Source organism: Oculina patagonica, chromosome 3 (genome assembly GCF_052425735.1).
Source record: "Oculina patagonica isolate OP01 chromosome 3, crgOcupat, whole genome shotgun sequence".
Classification (NCBI taxonomy): domain Eukaryota; kingdom Metazoa; phylum Cnidaria; class Anthozoa; order Scleractinia; family Oculinidae; genus Oculina; species Oculina patagonica.
Window position 1 is genome coordinate 14,923,544 of NC_135760.1, and position 12,815 is coordinate 14,936,358.

A 12,815-nucleotide genomic window follows, 5' to 3' on the forward strand; every position below is an offset into this window, starting at 1 on the left:
ATGGAAAATTCAAACAACAATTCGCCAGATTTCAGTTTCTTTGTGCAAGTCATAATGACATCTTTTGTTTTCAACTCTAATCTAAATTTTGATTCTTAATTATTTTACGTCCATGTCAATCACATTTGACACGAGTACACACTTTCAGTGCTGTCGTGACAGGCAAATTGTTTCAGCACGCATACTGAAGTTCACGGGTATAGTGAAAGACAGACCTTCACATACCTTTAGCGTGAATGTCTGTGGGTAAGATCTCAAAACCTTACAACGGGCTTCGAGAAAACTTATATTGAGTCGTAATGGAAGCTAGCCGTGACGGCAACACTCCAGACAATGCAAATGATCTTAATGCAAGCGAATCGTCAAAGAAAACATACCAATTTGACGACTTGCTTCGTTTAGTCGGCGGATTTGGCCGTTATCCGATGCTGTTGTACGGCTTTATGTGTTTGATGACGGTACCTATCGGTCTTCAGCAATTGGTGCTGGTTTTTTACGGCGCCTCTCCGCCATTTCAGTGCGCCGCCTCGATAACAGCGAGTAACAACGATTCTGTATGCGGCGTTGATAAGTGTTGTGCTAATTGCACCAAATATGAATTCACCGGGGAATTTACAAGTGCAGTGTCTGAGGTGAGATAAGAGTTTCATTATTTATTTCGTGTTGAAGCACCCTACATTTATAGTTTAGGTGCACCTTCTAAAGAGATGATACCACTAGCTGAATTATAATAAAATATCACTGAGATTAAAAAGTTAAATATGTATTTGAATAGTAAGTCGAAAGTAACCATAAAACTACCGTCATAGTGCGGCTTAATAGCTCACAGAAAGCCAAGAAGTTAGATAGAGATGTATTTGGTTTCATTTATTTACTCTCGTCCAACCCAGACTCCTTAAAAAAGAGGTACATGTACTAAAAAGTGAAAGGAAAAGGCATTGAAAGAGCTTGGAAGGGTTTTTCAGCTGTGACATGAGGATTCAGGGGGCTCAAAAAGGAAGAATTGGGGATAACAGATAGGTGTTTTAAGTCCATTTCTGGCCGTCAATATTTGCAATCTTTCTATATATATATTTACATTCTTTTAAGCATATACCCGGGTGGTGTTAAAGGAAGGAATACACCCCTATTGGATCAATATGTAAAAACTGTTTTCTGAAACAACTTCATTAACAATTTTAACTGGAAAAAAACGGCATAGAGTATCATAGTGTATCGTGAACGTAGTATAGCGCGGGAAACATATTGTGTTTGTTGTCTGAACGATGGAGTCTGAAGACCTTCGTAGATCTTTGTAGTGCGTTCATAGTTTGAACGTTTCACGAAGATCCCAATTATAAATCCGGAAATTGTCTATGGTTCTGATGTAAATATAGTTTGGGTATAATGCGGAGCGTTTGTAATTATAAAGAACCAACAAAAGTTCTAAATTTTATTAGCTCTAGTAACGGAGACAAATAAAATGTACTTTAAAAGGATTAAAAGGTGGATCAGTCAGACGTAAACGACTTTAACTATACCATTATCGCACAGCGTGCACGCTTGAGTTGGCATCTGCCCTTATCAGATGGGGGAAAAGTTCGAGAAAATTGGGCAGGTTCAACTTTATAAGAGCGTACGCGCATCCCGGGGGAGGGGGGGGGGTACTCCATATAATGGCCTATACGGGGAGGCTCCGCCCGAAAGGGGTACCTTTTTCAGGCTCCAGGTATATAAAAGGGTAGGGAATTCACAAGATTAGGTATATGAAAGGGTATTTAAATGATGGGCCTTGAATTAAAATATTTCGAACAGACGCAGTTTATGACTGTATTATTTTAATTTATAAAGCGCAACATGAAAATGACAAAAACGTCCTGTTCTAAGTCTATGCATGTCTTTTAGGTATATTAAAGGTCAAATGAACAGAAATTTCAAAATGCCATTTTAACCAACCAAACGCTAAAACTATCCATTATTGAGTAAAATTAAGAAAAAAAATTGCTTTCCGAGCCTTAAAGCGTGAATAACAGCAAAAAATACGAAGATTTCCGACGGCTTCACGAAAACGTTTTTGAATGACTGCGCACTAAAATGGAAGGAATGGAACGAGTTTTTGACGTCATAATTGGTGTTTTTGAAGACGACCGCAGACCGATTCCACAGACCGCACCGACGGCAACGTCAACGACATCGTCTGGTGGAAAATTAGTTTATATTTTACTTGAGAATCTCGCAACTTTCCGGACGTATTCTGCTTATTTATTGCTTTAAGAACTAGCTACCCCAAATAGAAAAACTGAATATTAGCCGTCGTGGCTGACGTTGTCCAAAATACGCAGAATTTCGTCATTTCATGTTGTTGTTTGGCAGAGAACGGCTTTGAAGTGTACCAAGATTCAAAACGCACGTGCGTAGTTAAAGCACGTGCAGATAATTCTGCTCATTAACGTAAAATGCTAATCAGAAGAACAATAGAGATTCCTGATTTGTTTTCATACCAGCGTGCATTCTTCCTGTGTCTCACATGATTATGCAAAACGACAGCTGAGCAAACAAAACTTTAAGCTTTTTTTAAGCTTTAGCTATTTTATTTAAAAAAAAATGCGCGTCTCTGAACAACAACCAACAATCAATCAACTGAAAAACGGCCGAACAGAACGAAATAACTGCTTGAAAAGTCACTAAACACATTTATTTAAATTCTAACGTGCGGTCTGCGGAATCGGTCTGCGGTCGTCTTCAAAAACACCAATTATGACATCACAAGTTTTTATTTCCGACAATTTTTCCGAGCGCTCTACGATTATGAAGGCCTAGAAAAAGCATTTTTCAACTTGCAATATCTCTGCGATGCAATGTCCGATTACTTTAAAACTTCGGGATATGTTCATTTTGCTCTTAATAAACACATGGACAAAAAATAAAAAAAAATCGAAAATTCTGTTCATTTGACCTTTAAAGGGGTACCTTCTTTCAGTAAAAGGTATACGAAAGGGGTACAATTTCTGTGGTATATAAAAGGGTAAGGGGTAAGAGCTTGGGGCGGAGCCTCCCCGTATAAAACATTTTTGAGTGCCCCCCCCCCCCCCGGGACGCGCATTAGAGTTAGCGATCAAGGAAGAGCGAAAGTTCGAACTCCATCTCGTTTGATCTGGTCGGTTTTGTGTCTTGTTTTCAGTGGGAGCTGATCTGCAGCAGGAAGCATCTGAAGGCGTTAAGTCAAGCAGCTTACTTGGCAGGGCTTCTGATTGGTTCCTACGCCTTTAGCAGCATCTCTGATCACTTCGGTCGAAGGATCGCTATTTTCCTCAGTATCTCCTTTTTGGTAAGTACAGAATTCAACAGTCTATTTCAAGTTGGTTAAGCCAGCGCTTGTAAACACGTGGAGGAAATCACCACGCATGCAAAGCCTTTGAACGTTTCAAAACGAAGCGCGAGAAAAAAGAACGTTGACTGCTCAATTTTAAGCAATCAGTTCGCTTTACAGTATTGAAGAAAAAAGAAATTAATTAGGTCTAATTAGGCTTGGTCCAGGGTAGCCTGTGAGCAGGCTCTCTATTCGGGGGCAACGTGAACTCGCTCGCCGACTCGCGCCCTCGAAGAGTTCAATTCACCAATGGTTGACTACGTTGCCCCCGAATAGAGAGCCTGCTCGCATGGTAGATGGGACACGTATAGCTTTATCTTTCTTCCGTGCTGCAAAGGGATTTTTTAAAATCGTACGCTACTAATACATACGTAATTTCATAACATTTAAATCTTAATCGAAAGAGTCGCCTGGCGACCATAGTTAGCAGAGTAAGCCACTGTATCATTTCAGCCATTATGACTGATTGTTAGGATTCGGTGAATTCGGGCTTTCGCGTCATAGCGGCGAATTATCAAGACCTTAACCATAAATATTCTCTCTGGCTTTTGTTAAAACAGTCGTTGTATATTTTCCTATTGTTGCTGTGTGGTTATTAAACTTTTGAATGATGGTCACATGTTTGCGTCTTCTCAATCATATCGCGATAAAAATTGGAAAACTGCCGCCCGCACAATTGGCCCCTTTAAGGGCCTCTTCATATGATCCCGGTTGACCGGGCTGGCCCAGTTACCGAGATCTCGGCTCACTCCTATTTTCTTGTAAAATTTTGGATGTGTTCATATGAGAAGGTGGGCCAGCCCGGTTACCGATATCTCGGTTTCTGCAACCGAGATCTCGACAACCGGGAAGAATATTTTCCCATATGAACGCTCCATCCCGGTCGCCGGGACGCAACTTTTTTTGAGAAAATAGCTTCCCTTTCGTAATTGGGCGGTCCAAATGGTTTAATTTTGCCTTGTATCTATTTCCACTTCAGAAATATGCGAATTAGCTTTATAAATAAAGTTACATGGGTCAATAAAGCTACGATAGTCGCGAAAGATGCAACTTTATGTGTCGTCATTTTGCCTTCGTTTCTTGAATTTTATCCCCGTCAACCGGGCTAAAATTTTCCATATGAACAGAGGTCAAAATCCGTCCTGGTAACTGAGACAGCTCGTAAACCGGGCTCATGTGAAGAGGCCCTAAGAAGAACTATAATCTTTAAAATCGCTTTTTGGGACTTTCAGGGCATGTTAGCTCCGCGTAACTTAACTGAGCCCATAAAAACTACGAAATTTATTATAAATTACGTTTGGTGTAGAATTTATTTATTTATTTATTTATTAAGATTTCCCAACATAACAATAAACATTTACAACTAAAAAAGTAAAATATATAATAATAATAAAAATAGTGGGAGGATAACAGCAGGGGGAAACTGAATTCCCATGTAAAAGCTGTTATCCTAGATAAAGCTAAAAATTTACAAATAAATTTACTAATGAATAAAATTGAAAAAAAAATACGCTAATAACAATTTATTATACTAAGATAAGTTATATTAATATATATGTTCATATTGCTAGAGCATTAAATGGCTTAACAGATTTTTTTTTTAAAATGAGCTTAATGATTGAGCCTCCAGGACATCACTCGGCAACGAATTCCAGTCGCTTATATATCTATTAAAAAAAGAAAACTTAGTAATTAGTGCGAGCAGAGTTTGGTCTTAATTTAAGCTTGTGATTGGATCTAGTACGAGATTCGCCTACTATGTCATCTTTTCAGGCAGGATGTGGCACGGTGTCTGCTGTGGCGGACTGCCTCTCCCTTTTTGCCTTGTTCCGTGTCGGCGCAGGAGCTGCAGCAGCCGGCTGTCTTCTTTCCCGTTTCGTGTACTGCTTAGAGCTATCAGTCACCTCCAACAGAACTGCCGCGGGGTTTGTTAGCAACATCTTTATGACGCTTGGTTACGCCATACTGTCTTTACTGGCGTATGTCTTGCGGGACTGGAGGCATTTGATGCTAGCGGTGTCATTACCAGGCACACTGCTTTTAGTATTTTGGTGGTAAGTCCGTCAGCTGTGCCGCTTTGTTTTCACCTTTTTGCAACTTTAACGAATTATTGCATTTGGGAGCTATGCTGTACTTTGTTCTCATAGTGCCTTTCACAGGGGCATATAGGTGTCTATAGGTGTCCTTTTTGCGCGATTTAAAGCCTGATTTTTAAACGCTAAGAGAAGTGCATTTTTCGGATACGTTAGCTGAACTTTCAAAATTCAGAAAATTTTAGGGACCTAAATATTACCGAATTTACGAGCCACTGGTTGCCTTCTCGAATATCGTAGCTGGCGTTTTTTCGAGCCCAAAACGACATTTTCTCTCCAAAAACAACAGGCATTACATTCCCCATGTCACGAAAGTTTGAGCTAAAGATATCTCCAGCTTTTCGTAGGCGATAATAGGTCTTCCGGACAGATATTCGCCAAAAGGGACTGTTGGGTGCCCCTGCTTTCTCCACCCAGGTACCGGCGAACTAAACCGTAGTCACTTATGCTCAACCTGAAACTGCATGAAGATAAGCGCCGGTCTGATTGCCGAGGACACTAGGCTCGAGCGCAGAGTAAACCGATGCGATGACATAATTAACCATTTCTAGAATGAGAGAAGTATTTAAAACCAAAGGACATCTCAAAAGATAGATGTCTAATGCAGAGAAACATAAAAGTTAGCCTGCGTAGCAGGCGTAAAAAGAGGGAGGGGAAGGAGGGGAGGGGAAGGGGGAAAAGAATGTTCCCTTACCTTTTCCCCACCCCCACCCACCCCACTCTTTTTTTACTCCTCGAATTCCCTCAATCCTCTAACTACCCCCTTACCCTTTTACATCTGCTACGCAGGCTACATAAAAGCTAAAATAAGAAGCTAAAAGGAACTAAGGATGGATAAGGCTGAGAAACTCAAGCTGAACATTTGTGCCAAAAATTATAGCTCTATATTGCATTTTGCGCAGTTTCCGATCTCGGTCGAGTTTTAACAGTTGTTGTGCTGTGTTTTCCTGAGGTGGATACCAGAGTCTCCTCGCTGGCTTCTTGCTAACAATCGCCTGGACGAGGCTCATAGCCTTCTTATGAAGTATGCTGCCAAAAATGGAGTCAAAGTTGACGCTAAACACCTAAAACATGTGATCTCAGAAGTAAGGAAAGCTGACGTCAGAAAGGACGACACCCGGAAATACGGGACTTTTGATTTGTTCAGGACTCCTAAACTGCGGAAGAGAATCATCATCTGTTGTTTTAATTGGTGAGTTGTTTGAGTTAGGAGGCATAGCCAGCTTTAGGTAGAGAAAGTCCTGTTTGTCTCTTTGTTGTTAATGTAAATGTAATGTTAGTAAATTATTTATTTCCCGACGTAACACAAAAGATCTCTCAAGAACTCGTTATTGTATGTGCTTCAAGATTGAACTGGTTTTTAAGTAGAGAAAAAACGGAGAACCTGGGAAAAAACCCTGGAAGCAAGGACGAGTCGAGAACCAACAACAAACGCAACCCACATATGACGCCGAGTGCAGGATTCGAACCCGGGCCACATTAAAAGGCACTGGCAAACGTTCACACATTGTTGCGGACACAAGTGTTTCACTGTTTTCCCGCACGCGCAACATTTGTTGCGGATAGAAAATTTGTGTCCGAGACACAAAAATTGTTTCTGATTTTTTCAGAAACATTTTGAGTCCGCAACAAATGTTTTCCGGTTTGCACAGCATGGAAACAAAACATTTGTTGTGTGTCCCGCCCCTTTGCTTACACAAGGAACATCACAGCAACAATGTGTTTTCGTTTGCCACAGCCTTTAGTGGGAGGTGAGCGCTACCCTGCGCTCCATTGTTTGCTGTTTGGTTCGTCCATTTTTTACTGCTAGGTTTGTTAACGCTCTGGTGTACTTTGGACTGAGTTTGAACGTGAAGAATCTTGCTGGAGACATGTACGTGAACTTCTTCATCCTTATTATCATCGAGCTGCCCAGTGCACTGCTGGCTTGGTTCTGTCTTCAAAGGTAAATACAAAAAACAAAGGAAATTGATGTTTACACAATCAGACAAGGGAACTTAACAGATTTTCGTTCACTACGTCTCCGGTGTATGCAAAATACTTTGGCGATTTTAGAGCGGTTAACGAGTGATGATCCAAAACTTTAAAGCTGATGGTCACAGGGTACCAAATCTTCTTTTGTCACAGGGATTCTCACTACGACATTTTCTAAACCAAACAGAACTCAAAGCAAAAACATTTGATCGGTAAAAAGCACAGGAAAAGTAACGTAAACCATGCTACGATAAGCTACCAAAACAACATCACCAATGCTATTGCTTGCATCCTTGCATCTGAAATGGAATGAACAGCTTACGTAATTTTATAAGGCGGAAATTAAACAAACTAATCCATTTCTCTTGTTACGAATACCGTATTTACTCGAAAAAGCGCCGCCCCCGAATAACCGCCGCCCTCGAATAAGCGCCGCATTTAGGACAAAAAAGTTAATAAGCGCCGCCCCCGAATAAGCGCCGCAGTCTCGATGGGGCGCTTATTTGAAGAATTTTGTTTAACTTAAAACGGCACTACAAAGCAACTCTAAGACAAGCTTGAACATTTCTTTGCATCAAAAGCGATGTTTTGCAGTTATGAGTGATTGTTTTTTCGCTCTCCCATTAGTTTTTCTATTCAACACTCTAACAATACGTAGTTCTGTAAATGTTGCGAAGGCCGCCAACTTTTGCCAGGACAGCTAGCGCCACTTTTGTCTCGGCAAGAGACAAATACTGACAATCAAAAGACGCTCTTTTCAATAACTGTAAAAGATAAGATTCTTTGTGGCGTCTAAATTTTAAATAAGCGCCGCCCTCAAATAAGCGCCGCACTTGAGACGCGAAAAATTTAATAAGCGCCGCGGCGCTTATTCGAGTAAATACGGTAGCTGTTTCTGTTAGGCCAATTTCGAATTACATGTTCTGATGTGATCCAAAACAGACTACCCCTTTTGACAAATTTTAAGAAAACGGCGTTTCGCCATGAGAGTTTTAATGGATTTATTTCCTGGATTATTTCGTTGTCAGGTTTGGTCGCCGTATTCCATATTGTACGTTCATGCTAATTGGTGGACTGGCCGGCATGTTGGTGTTAGCTGTGCCTGACAAGACAGGTGAGTGAACGGAACAAATGGCTGACGCTCAAAACGTCGGTACAAGCCAAGTTTCCAATGTATAACACATGATTCTTGGTTCTTTACCTTCTTTATCTGTTTTTTTTTTTCCTTTTTTGCAGCCTGTTCCAGGCTCTCGGTAGTTGGAGGAGAGCAAAAAATACAAACGAGCGAGGAAAAAACGAGGGGGACGACGAAGAAGGTCGTTAAAGATATTCTTACAGGCTCTCTTTCCATCGCTCGCCTTCTTCCCCTCTCGTTTTTTTTTTCTCGCTCGCCCGCGTTTTTCGTTTTCCCCTTCAACTACCGAGAGCCTGGAACAGGCCTGACTCGTCCCCAGTCGTCTTTTGAGTCGACTGCTCGACACGGAGGGAATCATGGGAAGGAAGAGAAGCCTTTCCTCCTTCCCATCATCCTTCGCGTCTTGCAATTTTCGCATAAGAGACGACTGGGGATGAGTCAGGGAACAGACTACCTTTTATGTGACTTTTTGTGTCTATCGAGTAATCGAGTGTAAAACGTGAACAATACATCCAACAAGCCAAGGCTTGAAATTGAACTTGAATACTTTATTTACCCTCGAATTTGTAGAAAAGCTTTATCAGCCAGTGTCTCCGAACATTCCCACCCCAAACCTTGACAGTACTTCAGGCAAAGACCAGACCACAACACCGGAACTTCGTGCACTACTCTTAGCGATAAGTGTGCGATTTCTTTAACGTCCCCTGCTGACCATAACACTGAAGATGTAGGAGACGGGGCCTTCGGTTTGTCGTCCTTATCCGAGAAGACTAGAAAATCTTACAATTTGCAGCTGCAAATGTAATGGCAGCACGTTGTCCCAGTTATTTTAGGACCCTGAGTGTTGGCCCGGTCTGGGAGTCGAACCCGAGACCTCCCGCGCGGCCGTCCGGCGCTCTACCAACTGAGGTAACCAGTTGGCAGTCGGCTGTCCTGCGTATTTCAGATTAACTTCAGTTCTATTGTTGCTTCTCAGAATACCAGCCAGTGATCACTACTCTGGCGATGATCGGCAAGTTTTGTATCTTGTCCACATTTCTTACAATCTATGTGTTCACTGCTGAGCTGTTCCCAACAGTCATCAGGTGCGTGACAGGACAGAACAAATGCTTTTGGCTATATTGCGTGACTATGTCTTTGTTCTTTAATTTACACCTTTCTACTCACATCTTAGGAACATCGGTGTTGGGGTGTCATCAATGATGGCCCGTATTGGAGCAATACTGGCCCCATATATTGTACTACTGGTAAGTAAACGGGCAAACATGCAATACAAAAATACATACTTGAGACGTAGCTATACTGGGAGCCTATTCTTGGTTTTCACGTGACGTCATCAAAATTCTAAAATCCAGAATGGCAAGGCCCCTGAGTTTTTATCCTTCACTGGCTATTATACGTCCTTAATACATATTTTTTTGAAGGTTTTCAGCTCGATAGCATTCGCCGTCTTTAAGATAGAGCATTTTGAATTTTGGAGTTTCACGCCACACGAGATCAAAGATGGCCGCCAAAAGGCTGTCACGTGTACTTAAAAAAATGCTTTATCTTATGATTTTTAACAATCTGAACAGTTAAGATTTTGCGAGAAGTGTTTATCTGAATGTTTACTTGTTCATGATGGTGATCTGACCGCTTTTTGTAGCAGTATTTAATGCCAGATGTTTTTGTTGATTTCCGGCCGCCATGTTGGAGCCCAAGCAGTTAGGCTCCAACATGGCGATTCCATACTGTGCTCTCTAAATTTGCGTGAAACATTTTGACGAATAACTCGAGTACGGAATACCGTACAGCCCTGAGACTTGGACGAGTAGTTTATATTGTACTTTTCTACAACCTGTAATATTCTTGATTTTTTTGACACAATAGTTTTGGATTTATTTTTTCGCAGCGTGACAGTGGCGTGACAGTGAAAACCACCCATTATCCGGAGCGTACAACTTCCGTATATTTTGCAACGGCGTTTTAACAAGTAAAGTTATTTTTAGCTAAGCCTGTCCCGCGAAAATAACTGCTTCGGATGAAGTCAGCTACTACTTTGGGAGGAAATACTGAAAAAATGTATTCGCTATGTTAATTTCCCAGGTGGACGAGGAACTGCAGTTACGTATTAACAGTCTATCACGAAATCGCTTGCCCTTGGCAATCCGAAACCAAACTTATCTAAAAACAACTTTACTTGTGAAAACGCCGTTTCACAGACGCAGTGTGAAAGTTGCACGCTCCGGTTTATGGCTCCTGGCAATACGTAGATCTTTGTAATGTCTCTGATTCGCTGCTACTTGCGCGCGAGAAATCAAAACCAAGAGAAAAGAGTGGAATAGGGATCCAGTAAAGCTACGTCATCAATTTTTCAAGTTGAATTTCTGACGTCTCTTTCATAGGGTTTGTTGTCTCTTGCTGGTCTCTGCCTCGTTCACATTCTCTAGTAACTTCGTTCGATAATAATTAAGGACATTTGCATTTTAATTTACGGTTTTGTCTTTCCCCCAAGGCTGAACTCCCCAATCTCAACAAAACACTGCCGCTGGTCATTTTTGGTGTTCTTGGGGTAGCCGCTGGAATAATGGCACTGTGGCTGCCAGAAACGCTATTCAGTCCCATGCCTCAAACCGTGGAGCAAGCTGAAGCCTGGGATGAAGATTACAAGATTTATTGCTGTAAACGACCTGGGCCCAAGAAATCAGACAAAAATGAAGATACGGGGACAGGCGAAGAACAAAAGCTATGCCGCATCGAAAGTCAAGTGTAACCCTAACTCAAACGACATGATATTCGATAGCAAAGGTCTTCCCTGTTGGTGCTAAAACAAAGATTAAGAAACTTGGAACTTTGTAAATATGCAGATTTTAATGGTTATTCAAACTGAAAGTTTAGCCTATTTTTTGTTTTAACCTTTTGTAATATGAGATATTCTATTCACATGTATTTAACCAAATCGAGTTAGAAGTTCTTAACGCCACCCAATGCTATAGACTTAATGAGTCTAGTGAATTCTTAATGCTATTGTAAACGTTTGGAAGCGCTATGTTTTCGTTTATAGCGTTCCTATCTCGCACAGAATGCCAAGCTTCAAGAATTAGTCGTTGTTCCCACACCGTTGACCTGTCAACAATTTTGACGCTCTCCAAATCTATTTGATGGTCGTTAGGCATATGGTGTTTTGCCAACAAAGAGTTTTTATCCAATGTTTGGATGGCCTTTTTGCGTGTTGTTCTCCTTAAGTATGCTCTAGAGACTTTTGTTGCACTCGGAAAGTTCATTTAGTTTTTATCACACATTCGTTACATATTTTAACAGGACGCCGTTGAACATTTGCATTTTTATCTTGCTGAAGAAGGCAACAGTAGTGGCCAAAACGTCCAAAAACAATATTTTTAGCCAAAGTCAACTTATTAATTCGAATTTTTAAACTCTTCGCAAATCCTCGACACTTTGGCTTTTGTACGCTCTCCCCCTTGGTATTCAGTTCAAAGGTTTTCGTTTAATCTTGAAAACTGAACCCTAGTGAAATTTTAATAGTCGCATGGCCTGCGTGCATTCAATACCAGTAGAGCGAGTAAAGACTGGAGATATTTGAGCGTTTACGGCAAATTAGGCTCAATTAAATGAGCCTCGACTTGAAAGAGAGGCTAAACTCCAGCGATCACCAACGCCTGATGTCTTTCCATTTACTACGTACAGGTCACTTAAATAAAAGAAGATAATTCCACAATGTCAGACCAATCATCTTGCCTTTACTTTGCAGTTTTTTAGTTTCGTTCTACAAAGTGTAGCTATAATACTGATAAGTAAACTAATAGCCAATCTAGAGATTCTCTAAACAAAGACCTGTCCAAAGTAAAGGTTATTCACAAGAATTAGGCAGGTCGTTATACAACTGTGGTGGCCATGTTAATTTCACTGCGACACCCAACACTTTGAAAAGGAACGCCTAAGATGCCCTATAGACATATACTTGCCTTCGACCACTTGACTCTCGTGCGAGAACTGATTTAAACTAGTGTAAAAGATAATCACAGTCTGTTATGCTTGTTTTGTTTAGAGATTTTATCAGGTACGAAAATACTTGTAAAATAAAAAGATTTCTTGATAGTTTTTCCGAATGGCTTATTTTATACATGGATATAACCGAAAAAATCTCTCTCACTTCCTTTACACGAAAACACCTTGTGTAGAGCTTCTTACACGACAAAAAATAAAATAAAATGAAATTTAGGTATATGTTTACGTTATAACTTATGGTGGTGTGAAGGTCACACGT

General features: G+C 40.8%; 1 protein-coding gene across 1 annotated transcript; it reads left to right on the forward strand.

Moving 5' to 3' along the window:
• The first annotated feature begins 161 nt into the window (after positions 1–161).
• Positions 162–12,799, forward strand: LOC144646851 (organic cation transporter protein-like). Its single transcript, XM_078506545.1, has 9 exons — positions 162–632; positions 3,161–3,307; positions 5,123–5,403; positions 6,395–6,634; positions 7,253–7,387; positions 8,445–8,530; positions 9,528–9,636; positions 9,726–9,798; positions 11,046–12,799. The coding sequence occupies exons 1-9, from the start codon at positions 300–302 to the stop codon at positions 11,301–11,303; spliced, it is 1,662 nt and encodes a 553-aa protein (XP_078362671.1). The 5' UTR covers positions 162–299; the 3' UTR covers positions 11,304–12,799.
• Positions 12,800–12,815: the final 16 nt, after the last annotated feature.